The 18,732-nt window shown below is 41.3% G+C and overlaps 2 protein-coding genes across 7 annotated transcripts in view; one reads left to right on the forward strand and one right to left on the reverse strand.

Moving 5' to 3' along the window:
• The window catches only part of morc2 (MORC family CW-type zinc finger 2), a 51,472-nt gene extending 40,374 nt beyond the window's left edge, over nucleotides 1-11,098 (forward strand). For all 3 annotated transcript variants that reach the window (XM_078421813.1, XM_078421814.1, XM_078421815.1), the window contains 7 exons: nucleotides 428-583; nucleotides 2,231-2,285; nucleotides 2,591-2,732; nucleotides 3,643-3,837; nucleotides 4,900-4,993; nucleotides 8,601-8,789; nucleotides 9,626-11,098. In XM_078421813.1, coding sequence (XP_078277939.1) covers nucleotides 428-583; nucleotides 2,231-2,285; nucleotides 2,591-2,732; nucleotides 3,643-3,837; nucleotides 4,900-4,993; nucleotides 8,601-8,789; nucleotides 9,626-9,694 — 900 coding nt within the window. In that variant the 3' untranslated portion in view covers nucleotides 9,695-11,098. The remainder of the gene's footprint in view (nucleotides 1-427; nucleotides 584-2,230; nucleotides 2,286-2,590; nucleotides 2,733-3,642; nucleotides 3,838-4,899; nucleotides 4,994-8,600; nucleotides 8,790-9,625) is intronic.
• LOC144606034 (rab5 GDP/GTP exchange factor-like) overlaps nucleotides 1-18,732 on the reverse strand; it is a 37,670-nt gene that overhangs the window by 8,229 nt on the left and 10,709 nt on the right. For 3 of the 4 annotated variants that reach the window (XM_078421816.1, XM_078421819.1, XM_078421820.1), the window contains exons 6-9: nucleotides 18,548-18,683; nucleotides 18,027-18,118; nucleotides 16,933-17,189; nucleotides 11,204-15,602 (exon numbers count right to left, since the gene is read on the reverse strand). In XM_078421816.1, coding sequence (XP_078277942.1) covers nucleotides 15,276-15,602; nucleotides 16,933-17,189; nucleotides 18,027-18,118; nucleotides 18,548-18,683 — 812 coding nt within the window. In that variant the 3' untranslated portion in view covers nucleotides 11,204-15,275. Of the gene's footprint in view, nucleotides 1-11,203; nucleotides 15,603-16,932; nucleotides 17,190-18,026; nucleotides 18,119-18,547; nucleotides 18,684-18,732 lie in introns of those variants that run through there. The other variant, XM_078421818.1, reaches the window with a different exon arrangement.

Genomic DNA, 18,732 nt, shown 5'->3' on the forward strand with positions numbered 1-18,732 from the left:
GGAAGATGAAAACCAGGATATTTCCACTGTCTTAACTTTGCAGAATTCCCCAGAGACTATTGCTTCCAGAAAGCAGCAAGCTAGTTGAACTGTTGTCTCAGGGCTCAAGCAACCTCTGTTGCTGTCCAAATGGAGTTTGTAAATTCTCCTCGTGACTGCATGAATCCTCCGGATGCTTTGGTTTCCTCCCAAGTCCCAAAGACGTATGGATTGGTGGATTAATTGGACTCTGTAAATTGCTCCTGGTGTATAGGTGAGTGGCAGGATCTGGAGAGATTTAATGGAGATGTAGAAAGAATAAAATGTGGTGGATTATTATAAATGGGTGTTTGGTAGTCAGTGTGGGCTCAGTGGCCTGTTTTCCTACCATATCACTCCAAGGCAATTTTAGGAAGATGTTATAATTGAAGGTGTTTTTCTATTCCAGTCTGCTGGAACGAGGAAGAGGAATACGTTCATAGAAAGTAGTGAGGAGGAAGAGCAAGATGAGGAGGAAGAGCAACAGGACGAAAGGAAGACTACGATAATCCCGACAGTTTCCGAATCAAAGCGCTTAAAAAAAGACCCAGCTGATGTGGTGGAGGTAATATAACATTTTATATGGTGCCCTCAGTAGTCTTTTATATACTCCCGCTACATTCCTTCAATGTCCCCATGCCCTTAGTTATTCAATATCATTTGAAAATCAACAAGTAATTGGACTCTAATTTCTAGCAGTGTTGCTTTTTTTGTATTTTTATACATACTGCACTGATTTTTGAGGTCACGTTGCCTTGGTGTATAAAGTCACTGAGCATCTTGCTTGGCAGGCAAACTCGGGTGAGACTAAAGAAGGATTGACTTCTCGGGTGAATCTGGCACTGTGCTCACACATTTCAGCAGCAGCGTATGATAACTGCCAACATCAGGCAATTTCCTCTCGAAATACTTAACACAATTGTACTTTATTTGTCACATGCGCTGAGGTACAGTGAAATTCATTTTTGTATGCGGTTAGTACAAGTATCACTATACATAAACACTGAGACACATCATCTCAGATACAGTGCAAGTGTAAGGCAGTAGTACACTGAGAAGAAGGGTCTCGACCCGAAACGTCACCCATTCCTTCTCTCCCGAGATGCTGCCTGACCTGCTGAGTTACTCCAGCATTTTGTGAATAAATCGATTTGTACCAGCATCTGCAGTTATTTTCTTATAGTACACTGAGACAGTATAGAGTCGCCGTTTCCAAGTCCCAGTTGTAAGTGCAAGATTCTTGACCTGACCATGAAGGCCCAATGTCTTGGCGGCCTTGCAGGGTCGGCCTGGCCAGGCGTAGCCGTTGGTGTCCGCCACCGCTGCTGGCTACATGCAGTCCACACTCTCGGCCATTTGGAACGGCGCTCGGTACAGCTGAGCTCCAGTCTCTTGCAGGGCCTTCAGCGGCCAACTCCACCGCCAAGGCACTGCACTGTCTCCCGGCCCTCCATTCGACTCCTTCCATTCTGGGTGGGCGGCCGAGCCAGGTTTTCTGGCCTCTGTTTTGGATTAGCTATTATCAATAGGGTTGGAACTTGCCACCTTCCTGCAGTATATGAGGTTTCTTAATCTTGCTTTTACTAACCATCGATGGATCTGTTTTGAAGTCAGATCCCTACGTACAGTGTCATTTGATAGGGTCTGAGCCCACAGTGCATGGAATTAGTCATGCACATGCAACTGTGCATTAGGTAGAAACATTCACAATTTTCTCCCCACCACCACCACCTACGTGGGCACTTGCAAACAATTTCCCATGCTGTTTACCAGTGATTTTTCTCTCCCCTCCTTACTTTAAGTTGAACTTGAACTTTTAGGTTAAAATGGGAATAATCAGATTTCGGACAGTTGTCAGATCTGAATAATGGTTTTGGGTAACTTTGAGGAGGGAAGTGAGAAATGGGCAAGACATATTTCTTGCCCAAAACACACTCCTTCACATTAAAATCCTCGGAAACTGATATTTAAGGAATTTTTAAAACATCATCTAATGAATTGGGACATTGATTTTTTCAAACTCTATGATAGTGTACCTTTAATGCCATTTAACCAACATTTCTCTCCCCTTCATTTATTCTGTCGAATTGATATAAATGAAAAACATGCTCTTGTTTAGATGTAAATGTAAACAATGATATGTTTTTTTTTCTCTAAATTGTAGAACTGCTTGTTTGTATTGCCCCAATAAGTGTCTTGGTTTGTTTTACAGATTTCGGACAGTGGAGGGGAGATAGATGAAGCGGAGCAGGCCAGCACCATGAAAGGTGAGAATGGGGTTTACATTTCCTAATCTTTAGCTACGTTGAAGTATCTTTGAATGCTCTGCTGGCTGAAAGAGGTGACTAGCGTTATGGCTCCAGCAACATGGTTCCATATTGTAGTCCAACTGGTGGACCAAATCTCTTTGTGCTGTTAATGTTTATGATTCACAGAAAGTAATTGAACAATCTGCACACGAGAGGAAAAAGGTCGTGCTGGATATTTAAATGGGGCAGTGTGTTGCGTCTCCATCAATGCATTGGGTGATCCACATTGTGTAATGAGAACACTTTGTCCTTCCTGTGTACAGAGCGAGGACTGCTGGTAGAAGTGAAGGTGAATAAGGAATGGCACACGGGTCGGGTCACTGCTGTTGCAGCAAGCAAACAGGCAGTGCGGTGGAAGGTCAAGTTTGATTATGTCCCAACAGCAACTACTCCGAGAGACCGATGGTGAGAAAATTGCTTTAAACTCCTCACTCCCTGGTCTACACTGTAAGACATCTCTGAAGTATGCCTCTTTATTCATTAGCCTCTTCTAATTAATCTTTTCTAAATAGAGAAGTTTAATACGCAGAGTATAATTAGTTTAGAAGTGGTAGAATCATGAGAACCTCATCCAACTCTGTCACTGCCATCGTCTCCTTGAACGATTCTATTCCTTCTGTTGTGCTGACCACACCTTGGCATACTGCGTTGGTCTTCACTAAATGAAAATAAGAGTAACTACCTCTGAGTTTTTTTATAATGCTGTCGCTGCCGTGGAGGCAGAAAGCTAATGACTTTCTTTCCCTGTCCACTCGTAAACTGAACTGTTGGACACTTCCTGCAACTCTGCATTTCACCTCCCTCCCCCCATATTATAGTTGATGGAAGAACTCAGCAGGCCAAGCAGCATGGGTGGAGGCAAAGGAATGCTCGAATGCAGGGTGTTGACTTAAAATATCAACCATTCTTTTGCCTCCATAAATGCTGTTTGACTCAGAGTTCTTCCAAGTTTTTTTTCTAGATTCCAGCAGCTGGAGTCTCTTGCCTTAATACATTTTCTTTTGTGTTCCGTCAACTAGATGGCTCCATTTAACAGCTTACAACTTCAGCGACACTGGCCATGTCCTTTGCTGTGTACATACCTCCCCACCCTCTCTGCTTCCAAGTACTAATTTAATTTCTCTTGATCAAAGTTCTTTGAGATTGAAATGTTAACTGTTTCTCCTTTCACAAATGCTACCCAAGAAATGTTTACAGCATTTCTGCTTTTATTTCCAGTTTCTATAGATTTTTTTGACTGTCCAGCTGTCCTTTCAATTAACACATCTTGTGATCAAAAGTTGATTCAGTTGACTTGAGAACTTTTTTTCTGCAGGGTTGAGAAGGGAAGTATTGATGTGAGACTAATGAAGCCACCATCTCCTGAATACCAGACACCTGACACACTGGGTGGTGAGGAAGACATATCTGTGGAAACAGGATCAACTTCAGACAGTACCAGGATGGAGCCAGACACTACACAACCAACAACCAGCAAAGAAACTGTGGAATCACTTGTACTCAGCTTCAGGTGAAGGAGTGAATGGGTTATCTACCCTGTTAACCTTCTGACTGGATGATCAAGGAAAATGCGCAGGCATCATCACAAAGACTTGTTTATAAACATGACATCTCTGTGATGCAGTGGCCACCAAAGTTTCCATTCAGGAATAGGGAGTAATTTGTTTTTCATTATTTATACAACTTCTACCTGGGGATACAACAGGTGCAAAAGGCTCTTGGAGTTGTCATTCTCAATATCCAATTCCAGATATTGAGTAGAAACATAGAAAATAGGTGCAGGAGTAGGCCATTCGGTCTTTCGAGCCAGCACCACCATTCAATATGATCGTGGCTGATCATCCTAAATCAGTACCCCGTTCCTGCTTTTTCCCTTGATTCCGTTAGCCCTAAGAGCTATATCTAACTCTCTTGAAAACATCCAGTGAATTGGCCTCCACTGCCTTCTGTGGCAGAAAATTCCAGATTCACAACTCGGGGTGGAAAGGTTTTTTCTATCCCTTATTCTTAAACAGTGACCCCTGGTTCTGGACCCCCCCAACATCAAGAAAAAAATTCCTGCATCTAGCCTATATTATATGTGAGGTATGTGAGGCCATTCAATGTCTGATTCTCACTTGTGCTTTTCCAGAAGGCTTGCAGGATCATGAGCAATTGCTGGCATCTGTTTCTCTTCTCTCTCCCCCTCCTTTTATAGTGTAGAAAATCATGAGGGAAATAGATAAGGTTGTGTGCACAAATTTTTTCCTGGGTTAGAGGAATAAAAAATAAAGGGCGCAGGTTTAAGGTGAGAGGGGAATGATTTAATAGGGACCTGAGGGGCATTTTTTTCATACAGGGAGTGGTGGGTATATGGAACGAGGAGTTCAAGGACTAGTTGAGCCAAGTACAATAACATTTAAAAGACATTTTGACAGGAAAGGTTAAGAGGTATATGGGCTAAACACAGCCAAATGGGACTGGCTTAGATGGGGCATCTTGGTTGGCATGTATGTGTTTGGACAAAGACCTGTTTTAAATTACTCTTAACATGTGAATAGTTTAATCATTTTTCTCGCTTCCTTCTATTCAGAAATACTTTGCGGTATTTTCTGCCACCAAATTACAGGATAAATAAGGAGGAATTGAGCTCAATGACGCCAGAAGAACTTGCTTCATTCCCTCTGGTAAGATTTAGATCAAAGTACTTACTGTGGCCATTTTGTGCTTTGTGGCTGCAATGCCGATGTGCTTTTTCTTGCATGTCTTGCGAATCGGTGGATATAAACATAGCACAAAAAGTAAGGAAATTTGTGTTTGGTAGATTATTTCTTTGTTGTAACAATGCTTCTTGGCAATAAATCTTATACCGTTGGAAAGCCTGTTTATTTCCCTTTTAAATGGTGCCACATTTGTAAGGAACATGCATTTGTGGGATGAGCAGCAGAGCTGAGTATGTGGGCTGCACCCATGAAAAATCTGCCAAATCTCTGCCAATGCCAAACAGCTTATTCTGCCATTGACTCTTATTCGGTGTTGTTTGGTGGATTGGATGATTGAAGTCTGAAGAAACAAGACATATTGGCAATTTAACAATTTATTCATTTAATAAACAGGAGCCTCAGTAGCGTGTGGAAGAACCATACACAGCCACAACAGCCTGGCACCTCCTCCTCATGCTGGTCACCAGCCTGGTCACACACTGTTGTGGGATGCCTCCACCAAAAGATGTTACTCTATCGGTGCAGCAATCAGCATAGCGTTCTCCGTGTCTTCTCCACACTTTGACCCTATGATCCAACTGCCGTAGGCAGAATCTGGACTCATCGCTGAACATAACGTTCCTCCACATGTTCAGGTTCCAGTGCACGTGTTGCCGACACCAGCGCAAACAGGCCTGACGGTGAAGGGCAGTCATGGCAGGCCTCCTGGCAGCCCTATGAGACCGGAGATCGGCTGCGTGCAGTCTGTTCCGAATTGTCTGGGCAGAGAGTCGTCGGCCATATCGTCCTGCAAACCTTGACTGCAAATCTGTAGAAGACAGCCTACGGTTCCTAAGTGCTGACAGGGTGAGGAAACGGTCTTCTTCGGGTGTCGTCTTCTTGGGACGCCCACTTTGCGGCCTGTCTCTGACATCCCCCGTTATATGGAACTTGGCCTTCACTTTGGAGATGGTACTAGGGCTCACTCCAAATAATGCCGCAACTTGGTTTTGCGGAACACCAGCTTGAAGTTGCCCTATCGCACGGGCCCTATCCAGATCAATCAAACGTGGCATGCCGATTCTTGGAGCAGACACCTACTGACCACTGTAGCAGGGCCCATGCTCACAGGTGCTGCCAATCAGGTGCCAATCAGGCACCTGATTGTCAGCACCTGGGGGGTACCAGAAGCTCAAAACAAGTCAATAGCAACAGCAGAATAAGCTGTTTGGCATTGGCAGAGAAGATTTGGCAAATTTTTCATGGGCGCAACCCATATACGCAGCTCTGCTGCTCATCCCACAAATGCATGTTCCTTACAAATGTGGCACCATTTAAAAGGGAGATAAACAGGCTTTCCAACGGTATAAGATTTATTGCCAAGAAGCATTGTTACAACAAAGAAATAATCTACCAAACACAAATTTCCTTACTTTTTGTGCTATGTTTATAAAAGAGCTCATTCCTAGTCTCTTTGCCTGTTCTGTCCAAACAGGTTAGCTGAACAGATTTGCACAGTAATTAACGGATACATTTGCAGCACTATTGACCGTAGCCTCAAGTCTTATTCTAAAATTTAAGCACAGGTATTCATGCAGAACTTTGGATGAGAGTAAATTTATTAATGGTGATCAACTCAAAGCAGTAGATATAATATATTTGGGGTTAGTCGAGTGATTTTATGTGCACCATTAAAAAAAGCTTGAGGGTAAGTACAGGAAATAATCCAAAGTAATAAAAATCTATAATACAAGACAGAGCAGAAGTTGTGCCATTGTTGTACAAAGCCCCTCATAAGAACATACACTGCCCAGAAACACTCAGAGTACTGGGTATCTATAATACTGGCCTTGGTGGAAGGACAGCAACAGATCTACCAGAATTGCTTTTGGACTTCAAATCACCAAGGATGGTCATAGTGATACAGCGTGGAAACAGGCCCTTTGGCCCAACATGTCCCTGCTACACTAGTCCCACCTGCCTGCGCTTGTCATATCCTACCAAACCTGTCCTATCCAACTGTTTCGTAAACTGTATTAGACAAATGAACTTAGATTCCCTGGATAGACAAAGCTGGAGTAACTCAGCGGGATAGGTAGCATTTCTGGAGAGAAGGAATGGGTGATTTTTGGGTTGAGACCCTTCTTCAGACTGGTTAGGGAAACGAGAGATATAAACCATGATTTAGAGAGAGAAGAACAATGAATGAAAGATATGCAAAAAAGTTACGATGATAAAGGAAGCAGGCCATTGGTAGCTGTTTGTTGGGTGAAAATGAGAAGATAGTGAGACTTGGGTGGGGAGGGAGAGGGGGAATGCCAGGGCTAACTGATGTTAGAAAAATCAACTCTCATACCATTGGCCTGTAAGCTGCCCGTGTAAAACATGAGATTCCCTGGAATTTGCACAGTTGAGAGGAAAACCCCTGTAAGTTTATAAATTAATAAAGAGGAACTGAAAGATAAATGGAGAACTCCATACCAAGAATGTTTGAATCCAGCAATGAAGCAGAAAGGATGTTGGGTTAATATTTTGTCCAAAAGATATTCATGACAATTGAGCACTACACTGGATCATCATCCTAAAGATGTCATTAACCATTCTTAAGTGGGATTCAGATTTCATAGTCAGCAAGGAGTCAGGCTGGGCACCCAACCACATCCACACCGACCAGTGGGCTCCCATTCCCAAGGCTTGGACCATACCCGTTGTCACATAAGTAATTAAAAGTGCTCATCTAGAGCTGCTTAATGCTGTGGATGTCGTATTAGTCGTATTCTTGAGCCTTGCATTCCAGATACTCAACACTCCCTCTGAATCTCTTCTTCCCTAATCTTAATCTGTCATCTTGTTTAGTCTATCTCTGATTTAGGAAAAAAATCCTGCAGTCTACCCTATCTATGCCCTAATGTTTTATATACTTCAGTCATGTGCCCTCTTAACTTCCACCATTCCAGTTCTAGAGAGTAGACCAAACTACTCTAGTTTCTCTTCATAACTGAAATGCTCCCTCCCAGGCTACATGTTGATGAATCTCCTCTGCACCCTCCCTGGTGCTCACATATCCTTCCCACAATGCAGCACCTAGAACTGCACGCAGTACTCTTTCTGAGGACTAACTAAAGTTTTATAAAGTTGGAACATAACCTAGCTCCTTTTGTATTCAGTGCCCTGACTTCATAAGTCGGTATCCCAAATGCCTTCTTAACCACATTCTTGTGCTATCATCCTCAAGGATCTCAAGTCCATTGGTTCATCAGTACTCCCCAACCACCTATTCTTAATATATGTCCTAAGCTCACTAATACTCCCAACAATGCATCATCTCACTGGCATCTAGATGAAATCTCCATCTGCAATTTCCCCATACCAATATCACTCCGTAACCTAAGACCATCCACAACTGTTGGTCTTCGTGTCCTCTGCCAACTGTTTGATTGCCCTCTACATCCATGCCCAAATCATTCACGTATATTACACCAACAGCAATCTGTATTGCCTCTTCCACAAGGAAGATCTTGGATAGGTATAGTACCAGATTTATTAAAGTTTCTTTCCTATAATTAAAATATTTACTTTTGTATAAAAACAGAAAGATTACTTTGAGCAGTATGAAGAGGGGCTGAAGAACCTGTGCACTGCTTACCAGACCCGTGCTGAAGAGCGTGTCCGAACAACAGAGAAAAAGTTGCAACAGAACGATGCAGAGCTGACAGATGCACAGGAAAAGCTCTGCAAACTGAGGAACAACATAGTGGAGCTGCTGCGGAAAGTTCAAGAGGTAATTGCTAATGGTGCCCAAAACGTGGCGACTCGTGTGTATGGACTACTGTCTTTTACTTAGAATGATTGTACCGAATGTGTAGCAGGGTTGTCACTGAACTGTATGCCAACATAAAATTGCCATAATTAGGTAGACATAGCAAAAAGTACCATTGCGAGCTGCATATTTTAATGTTCTGGATTGTGGAAAAAGGTGATTGCCATCAAAAAATTAATTGCTACTTCTCTTGGTTTGAATTGAAATTCCAAATCTCTTGAATAAAACCTGAAGCATAGGCACTAATTAAACTCATTTAAAGCCTCAGACCACAATTGATGAAAAATATTCACTATAAATCTGTTTCCTGCATGAAGTGTTGTGGGAACACTTGTTGCTAATATGAGAACCAGTAATTTGCATTTCTGTAGCACCTTTGGGGAAATCACTCAAATATTTCACAGCTGTGCAAGCAGAAAAAAAGATTGAGGTGGCAAATTTTGGTCAAATCGATGAATCAGGAGGGAACACAAAAGGTGGGTTTGGGAGGCAAGTCCAGATGCAAGACCCAGCAGCCCTTCCAGATAAAATGGGGGTTCACATAAACATCTTCAGTTATCTAGACTACACGTCCTGCCACCCGCCCTTATTTTCAATATCACTCTTCACACCATTCTAGCGATATCCAAGATGTCCTCTTTCTTCAGTAAAGGTGGCTCTCTATCCCAGGATCAAGATCTCCTGCTCCTTATCTTTCATACCAACCTCCACCACATCAAAGTAAATGCAAGAAAAAATTGATTTGACTACACTGGTTATTGTAATAAGACACTAACAAATGCTGGTTTGCTTTACAGGATATTGAAATTAGCACAGATGACGAGCTCGATGCCTACATCGAGGAACTAATTACAAAAGTGGACTGAAGTATCCCCTTCCCCCAAACATACACCTGTTACAAAGTGTATTGGTACACTGCTGCAAAGTGGACTAAATGTAAGCAGTGTTTTAGCAAAATGTTACTTCATTTTGAGGTTTTAGCTTTAAAGTTTTCCACCTTGTTCAATGGGCCTGTAATTTTGTATTATATTTATTAAAAATACAATTGTACCATTGTTCCTTTTTCAAAATTTAAATTATGAACACCCACCTGCAATTGAAATTCCAATTTTAGAAGTGCTGATGTTTTGGTATGATTCCAGTTACTACTAACACAGCAGCATATTTGTCATAGGTGAATGACCTTTGCAGGCTACATTATATTCAAGCTGAATGGTATTTCTGGCTGACATACTGCAAGACAAACTTGCTCCTGCAAATCACATCATTTAGTTAAGACTTTTGGTAGAGAAATAATGTTGTTTGAAGAATCAAAAATAGCATTTCCAGGCTTGAAGTGTCCTTGATTACAAGCTCAATGAACCCGCATTTTTCTACCCCATACAAGAGTTGGAGTAGTTTAAATTCAGTAGGGTGCTGGTCAAAGTATAACTTTCAATGTCATTATCTGGAGCATGACTCATACTTCCTGGATTCTAGTTTGAGATGTCTTGAAAAACAAGTCTACAGTTTGATGAATGTTTTCGTTTTAAAGATTAGTCTTTTTCAGATTAGCTCATTCTGTTCAACTTGTATCCCAAAGCAATAGGTAGTGTAGGAACTGGCGTCAATTCCTTAAATTATAATTGAGATCATAAATGACGTTTCCCACATGGTCAACCAAGGTACAAGTTGAAGTATATGCTGGAATGAGTGGAGAAAGATTCACTGCCAATCTGATTCTTGCATGAAGTGGTGTGGAAATACTTGCTGCTGATAAGATAGAATTCAGCAATTTGTATTTAGGGAAATTAACCATTTTATAGCAATGAAAGCAAAAAAAATAATGGTGTCAAAAAACTGGATTTTCAGAACAATTTTCAAAGGATGATGGTACTAAACTGGGGCAGGAGGGAAAAAAGGCAGATTTGTTAATTCCATTGTACTCCAATCCCAAAGAAACAGCTAGTGTAGAAACTTGCTCCACTCTTTACCCAAGGTGGTGGGGGTCAATTCACCCACAGCTCATTATCAAGTTGCCAGTTCAGCCTGAACAATACAGGTCAAATCTGAAAAGATTTAGCATCCTGTGTAAAGATGAAAGTCCCAAATTTTAAATAATACTGCAAATAGATTAAATATAGAGGATTTAATAAAGATTTGCCACACATTCATTAAAATTCAAAAGTTTGTTTGCAAGGATGTCAGGAATAAATTCACAAAAATTGTAAAATATTCACAGGTCAGTGAAAGGTATTTCATTGAATATCTCTCCCTCTTTTGATTTACATGATGGAATATAATTCTTAAACTTGAATCATAATTAATAAAAAATTTAAGTATCTTAATGTGTTTTGATCCATTGTTAATCCTATGGCACAAGAAGGGCATACTAGATAGAATTGGACTCACATTTACAAAGCAATGCAGGGCAACTTAATCCAGCCTCTGACCCTGCTACTGGAGCTGAGGTGGATACAATAAAAGGAGAATTTAATTCCTTGGCACAGTAGCACAAGCAGGCTCTCAAATAAGAAAACTGCAAATAAATTGTGACCAGTGGTCCTGCTGGAACTGGTTTAATTTGAATGGAGATGGGATTATTGGAGCTTCACAGATGAATATTCTGGTTATAATTCAAAATTTCACAAGTTTTAAGTGTCTTAACCACAGGCCCTGCCTAATATCTTTAATTTCTCTCCAGCAGCACCACTGGAGTAGCTTAATATAGAAACTTTGCTGGAGCAACAATGCAAAGAAAATCTTGTTCAAAACACCCACTTAAAAAGATGCATAACTACCCCTTTGATTGATAATTATATTCCATTTTAACTATGCTGACCAACAATCGCACCAAGATTATGGCCACAGCACTTAGACTGCACAACATTAAGATGAGAAATTGGATGGCACATATCATATCATATATATACAGCCGGAAACAGGCCTTTTCGGCCCTCCAAGTCCGTGCCGCCCAGCGATCCCCGCACATTAACACTATCCTACACCCACTAGGGACAATTTTTACATTTACCCAGCCAATTAACCTACATACCTGTACGTCTTTGGAGACAAAATCTGGAGACAAAATGCAACAAATTAAATCCAACCAGTCAGAGATGAAAGAATCCTCATCATTGAATAAAACAATATCGCGCAGAGAGCTGCAGTATGTCCATGGGAAAGGAAATGCTCTCCAATCTTACTTTGGGCATCAGTGGCTAAATAGAGGTCAGAGGGGAATGAGGAATTAAAGTGAACAGATTGCATCTGTAAATTCAGGGCCACCCTTGCAAATCAACCAGACCTACTCTGCAACCTGGACACCCAACTGCATTTGGCTTCTCCATTGAAGAGGAGATCATGCGGTGAGCAGATTTCATTATCTCTGGTATTCAGTTTCTCACTGATTAACTTTACCTGTCAAGTTTCAAATGAATGCTGTATAATTATAGGCTACAGCAGTTCAGCAAGGAAGCCGACAACTGCAAGGGGATTAAGGAATGGGTGACATACCAGTCTTACCAATGAGACTGACACATCTAACAACATCAGGTGGTATCTAACAACATTGAAGGGTGGTATCAATCATCATATGCAATGGCACAAATTAATTAAGGATTGTCTTTTTCTTTAAATACAACATAATTTTCTAGCAGTACATCAATATCTACAAAGCAGGAAATGGTTAGGACTTCTGTTGTATCCTCCCTAGTTTTGTGTGCCTGGCATCTTTAAAAGTATGAAATATTAGATGAAACAATATCTGAATGAGCCCATACTATCACTTTGCACAGAGCATATTTTGATCTCCAGTAGTCTTTCCCTTGTTCTTCATGTATTTCTAAACCACCTCTGGGTTTCCCTGCGTTCACTGTACTCAAGTATTTTTGTAAGTTGTTATGTTGGTATTTGATTCCTTAATCAGTAGTACAAACTACCTCCCAGTCAATTGTACCCTTGCACATCTGAAGGGTAACCCAGCAATAATCTGTCATTCCTGTCAGGTCCACTTAATTCCAGTTTTAATCAGACTCTACATTTCTACCTGTTCCCTTAGCACTTCTGCCTCATTCACTAAACGCACTTGCATTGAAGTGTGTATAGTACTCATGTTTAGCCTTTCACTTAAGATAGACACAAAGCTGGAGTAACTCAGCAGGATAGGCCGCATCTCTGTAGAGAAGGAATTGGTGACGTTTCGGGTTGAGAGCACCCATTCCTTCTCTCCAGAGATGCTGCCTGTCCCGCTGAGTTACTTCAGCTTTTTGCGTCTATCTTTGGTTTAAACCAGCATCTGCAGTTCCTTCCTACACATTTAGCCTTTCACTTTCTCCTTACCAGCTCACCAATTTTCTGCAATCTGTTTGGATTTTACCCTTCAAGGAACTTTTAATTATCCTCAACAGAGCTCCATGTTCCCAGTCATTCTGGTCTCAAGGATCAGACCAAACAGCCACAAGGGTCTATCTTAACCTAAAACCAGTCACAATACCTTAGATTTTTTGGCTCATTTGCACGTCATCTCAATCACACATTCAGGTAAACTATCCTCTATGCACTAGCACTTTTAATTTTCTAAAAATTCCTAGTTTGCCCAAATCATCGAACTGATAATAGACCACAACCTCTGAATGTTTCATGGGTGATAAAGGGGGGAAACTGTCAATGACCTAGGCCCCAGTAGGGCAGCATATCATTTTGGATTAATATCTGTTATAGCACCTTTTCACTGTTGCCTTTCTGGTTTGCCCTCCAACTTAACATTAAGCTACCCATTGTGCTATAGCGTTGGTTTTGGCTTAACCCCCTTGATAAGCTGGAGAGAGCACAAATTTTACTCTGGAAATTTTTGCACTGCCTACTTATTTCTTCCCATCTGGCATCCTCTGGATGCTGTTTCAGTATGTGCTCAGATAGAACACTTAAAGCACAGTGGACAACCTTGTGGATGCATTGCTACACAGCCATCTACTGCTGGCTGGAATTGAAGACTTTTAAAAAATATACCTAATGGGACTGAATGTGATAAATGCCCAAGATCCGATGACCTGCTCACCAGGATTTCAATGGAACACAGAATAGTTTGAAGAAGGGTCTCGACCCAAAACATCACCCATTCCTTCTCTCCAGAGATACTACCTGTCCGGCTGAGTTACTCCAGCATTTTGTGTCTACCAATTTAAACCAGCATCTGCAGTTCTTTACTACACATCCTAAAAATGTACTGATAGGTTGACTGGCCATGTAAATGCCCCCTAGTATGGACAGTTGGAAGGAAATTTGGGAATTTTGATATTTACAAGAGAGAAATCAGGATGTATTGACATAAAGTGAGGAAGAGACTAGACTAATGGGTGTGATCCAAGAGCTGGCACAATGGGCAAAATAGCCACCTTCAGTGCCACAATTGATATACTTTCTGGATATACGTGTCTGGATATACTTTCAATAGTGGGAGTGCAGAAAAACTTCACAGGATCAATTTCTGGGGCAATGAGTTTGTCTTACGCGGAGAGAATTAAACTGACATAGACGAGTTTAGAAGAACAAGTTTATCCACATATACATTTTTTTAAAAGTGACTTCACAGGGTGGATGCAGATGGTATTCTGACTGAGGTATTTAAAAATGGGATGTGAGATGGAAGGGACAACATCAGAATAAGGTGCCCAGGCACAACCGAACGGAGAGGTTTAACCCAGACAATAGCAAATCTTGTAGTTCACTATCTTGTGAAGATTCAGCTGCCGACTGTATTCAAGGTGGATCAATAGATTTTTACATAAGGAATATGGAGTTAGTGGAGGAGAGGGTTACAGAGGTAAAAGATTAGTCATGATCTCACTGAATGACTGAGCGATCTACTACTATTTCTATCACAAATTATAGACCTTCACATGTCCAGGACTCAGTTCAAATCTGTGTATTTGAAAGAACTGATGTGCCCCCCCAGTGTTTTCATTGAAGGGCTTATTAGAGGCAGACTTAAAGACACATTCCTGATCACAACAAAAATATTTTCATTCAGTTTCCTTCTCTGACAATGTCACCATTTTATAAAATGCTCTCCCCCTCCCCCTCCCCATCCATCCCTGAAAAGTCTTCACTCCTTTACTGCTGTGCTCTGTGGATCATGTTTCTGCTGTACAAAACAGACAGACCAGAATGCACTACAATGTCATAATCGCAATAGGAATCCAGTAGAACTTGCTGGAGTGCCAATTTTCCTTGTGTCTCCTGTTATTACTGAAGATTGGCCACAACATTAAGGCAAGATAAATTGAAATTCCTGATGCTAAACCACTGAATGGGAAGTTAGACATTATAAAACATTTTGCTTGTTTTATTGTGCATTCAAGTCTATAAAAATCTACTTCATTTATGCAATTTAATTATTGTGCAAAATTTGATTCTCTATAAATAGTGGAATAGTCACAGTTACACAGGCCCGATTTCCCAAATACCTCATTCTGGATTCAAAGTGTTACAGAGTGGAAATTTTTCAATGGTTTCCTCGACCTCCTCCTTAACGGAACGTTTCCATTCCAGAACCTCCTGCTCCAGTTTCTTCACCTCTTTAATAATACGGTCCTGTCTCTCCCACACTTGAGAGAGGAGCAGCTGCAGATTCATGTGCATCTTCTGAATGCCAGGGTCTGCACTGTGAAGGAAGGGGGAGCTCGGAGTCTTTTTGGCAGACAGTTTGTGACCTTGCATATATTGTTCAAATTCTTCATGGGAGAGATTGAGCGAGGGGCCATTCAACTTCTCAACAAAGGTGACAGCACAGCACTGGAAGAGAAAGAAAAGTTAATATTGCCCAGAGATTCTAACCAATACAATCCCAAAATAGAAAACACTTCTTTTAACCCTTTTTCTACCTCTGCTCATTTTCACAATACTCTACTTACTTGAATTATCTATTTCAGTTAAAAAGAGGAATTGCTCTATTTCCCTGTTCAAAAACATTTCCCATGTTAGTGCATCAGCATGATCAAAATCAGAATCAACAGAACAAGGAGTGCGCATGATATTAAATGTGATCCTGTCCAATAAATACTAATCGTCCCTTAGCACTGCCAGTCTGAGAGGATTCAGGCGTGTTCCGGATGTTGTAAACAAACAACTTTTTTTAGAAAATGGCTAACCATTTCAAATATTCTTACCAATCTCAGCGCCCAGTCACAAACACAGTTTGAGACTGGGTGCTGAGATTGGTAAGGATACTTACTGTACTCCCGTAGGAAGTATTTTGCAAAGAATTCAGTTACAAAATCTGACCTGGGGGGTTGCATTAAAGCAAGCAATTTCATAGGGTTTTTTGCACAAATAAAATAGTAATTTCTGCAGAAGCATTTAAATATTATGAGCTGGTGGGCAGTGGCTCAAAACCATTGGCAAAGTCATGGAGCCTACAGGTACTGGAGAAATGTTCCTATTACTATGCTGAAGCAATGATATCTTAGCAATAGCAATACTTCCAATGCTCCAATGAATCACTGAGTTATGGTCACAGATAAATGATCAGTTCAATTGCAGAGAAACAACTGTAAAAAGGAGGCTCAAGTCCAATATAGTTGTCTAAGTTGGAGTAGGAAGAATGGATCATTAATGTGTAAGAAGGAACTGCAGATGCTGGTTTAAACCAAAGATAGACACAAAAATCTGGAGTAACTCAGCGGGACAGGCAGCATCTCTAGAAAGGAATGGGTGACGTTTTGGGTCGAGACCCTTCTCCAGTCTGAAGAAGGGTCTCGACCCGAAATGTCACCCATTCCTCCTTTCCAGAGATGCTGCCTGTCCCGCTGAGTTACTCCAGCTTTTTGTGTCTATCTTCAGTGGATCATTAATCATTGTTAAAATTGAGTCATGAAATTTATCTCCCTTGGCTGAAGGCTGGAAAGTTAAGGGGAGTATTCTGCGCCAGATGGATCAAGAGATCCCAGTAACGGAGTAAAATAAACCCTTTTGGGAAAGCAAAACAAACATTAAAACAATCCACAAAACCTAAATATGGAGCACCCAGTCACTGAAATCACTGCTGACATAATCAATGTTTCCTTGTGTCAATTGGACTCCCCTGCCGCTCCCCACCTCAGCACTGGGCAGGAGAATCACTCACCAGATTGGTAAAGTAGTAACCTGCCTCGCCAGTCATCAGTCGTTTCGGGTGGCAAAAGCGGATAATGTACTGGATGTTCGAATGCAGCCGTGGAGGGTTCACCTTCAGCACCACATGAATCAAACTGGAGAGAAAGTCATCCGCAGCTGCTGGTTTTTCATTGGAGATTTGGATTGCAGAGAAAATATGTCTACTGCATTTTGAGATACAGGCCAGTTTATCCTGTGGAGCTCGCTTGGAATCCATCTTCACAATTGCTAGTAAAACATTAAGAAGAAATACATCTGAACCCAACTTATGCAAAATGAATAGAAAAAAAACTGCTGATGCTGGTTTAAATCAAAGGTCGACACAAAATGCTGGAGTAACTCGGTCAGGCAGCATCTCAGGAGAGAATGAATGGGTGACTTTTCAGGTCGAGAAGAAGGGTCTCAACCCAAAACATCACCAATTCCTCTCCTGAGATGCTGCCTGACACGCTGAGTTACTCCAGCATTTTGTGTCTACTTTATGCAAAATGTGATTGGTCGTCGAATACCTGCTGTTCCACCTGGAAACCAACATACCCCTCAATTTTATTCCGATCTGGCACTGGGCCGCAAATGATGGAGATTTGTTACATTTCCAGACTGTTTATTGGCATTACTGGGTCTGCTGTGAGTTGGGGGTGGGATTAAGACTCACAGCTGACCAGGATATATGACAGCAAACAGTCAAATTAAACAGCATCCTACGTGAACACAAATATCTATTTAAATATTGCTACAATTTGCAGCAAAAATAACTCATGATTAAAAAAGCCTTTCTCCACCACAGAAATGTGATCTTGTTGTTGCTCAGAAATATAAATCTTCTTGAAAAATAGAAATATTAAATTATTAGTTAGTACCCTAAAATATCCTCCATCTGTATCACTGATTGTGGGGAAGTGTATTCTAACCCAGCATCTACCTTGTTGGTAAAACTGAGAGATGGGGAAATTGAAAATGTATGTATTTGAGGCATCCCAGACACTTCACAGTTGCCTTTGCTTCCTGCCACTGTGGTGTGATGTGGTCATGTGAAAGTGCCTTGCCCCATGCCCAAGCACAAACCTGTGATAGAAGACACAAGATGTTCGGTGACCTCTGGCTTGTCCTCATCAAGGGGAACTCTGAGCATTTCAGGGGTCACCCAGTGAAGAGCCCTGCAAGCACAAAAATGTTTAACAATTCAAACTGGAGACAATTGTGGCCAGAATTACGTCCCGTTAAAAAAACCAAAAGATAAAGAAGGGTAACAAGCCCTATGGCCCACAGAGTCCATGCTGACCCGTTCACCCGTTCACACTCAAAACCAACCTCGGAGAATGCAAATTAATTTTTATTAACATCTTGCAAACGTATTCCCAATAGCACTATGTGCCAAAGCATCCAAAGGCTTAAACCACCTTAGATCACTAATCCAAGGACACAGGCTCCGACTTTCAAATCCGTAGGAGAGGAATGGAATCTGATCAGTTCCAGTTCTGCTGAACAATCTCATAGAATCCATCAAAGGATTTCACAACCAGCCTAATCTTCCAATCCAAGGAATCGTTACAAATCTTCCAAAACAGGTTAAAAACAAAGCTCACCGTATACGCTGTTGTATTGCTAAATCCTTGTGTTCATCCTCTGAGATATCAGGACAGAACACGGTCTTATACAGCTGGGTCATGATGAATTTTTCAATGTTGTCCATCATCCTGTCCTTTTGCTCAGAGGAGAAACCTGCATGGAGGAAGCAGAGGAATCAGGAACCACAAAATGCACACAAAAG

The sequence above is a fragment of the Rhinoraja longicauda genome, chromosome 25 (assembly GCF_053455715.1).
Source record: "Rhinoraja longicauda isolate Sanriku21f chromosome 25, sRhiLon1.1, whole genome shotgun sequence".
Taxonomy (NCBI): Eukaryota; Metazoa; Chordata; class Chondrichthyes; order Rajiformes; family Arhynchobatidae; genus Rhinoraja; species Rhinoraja longicauda.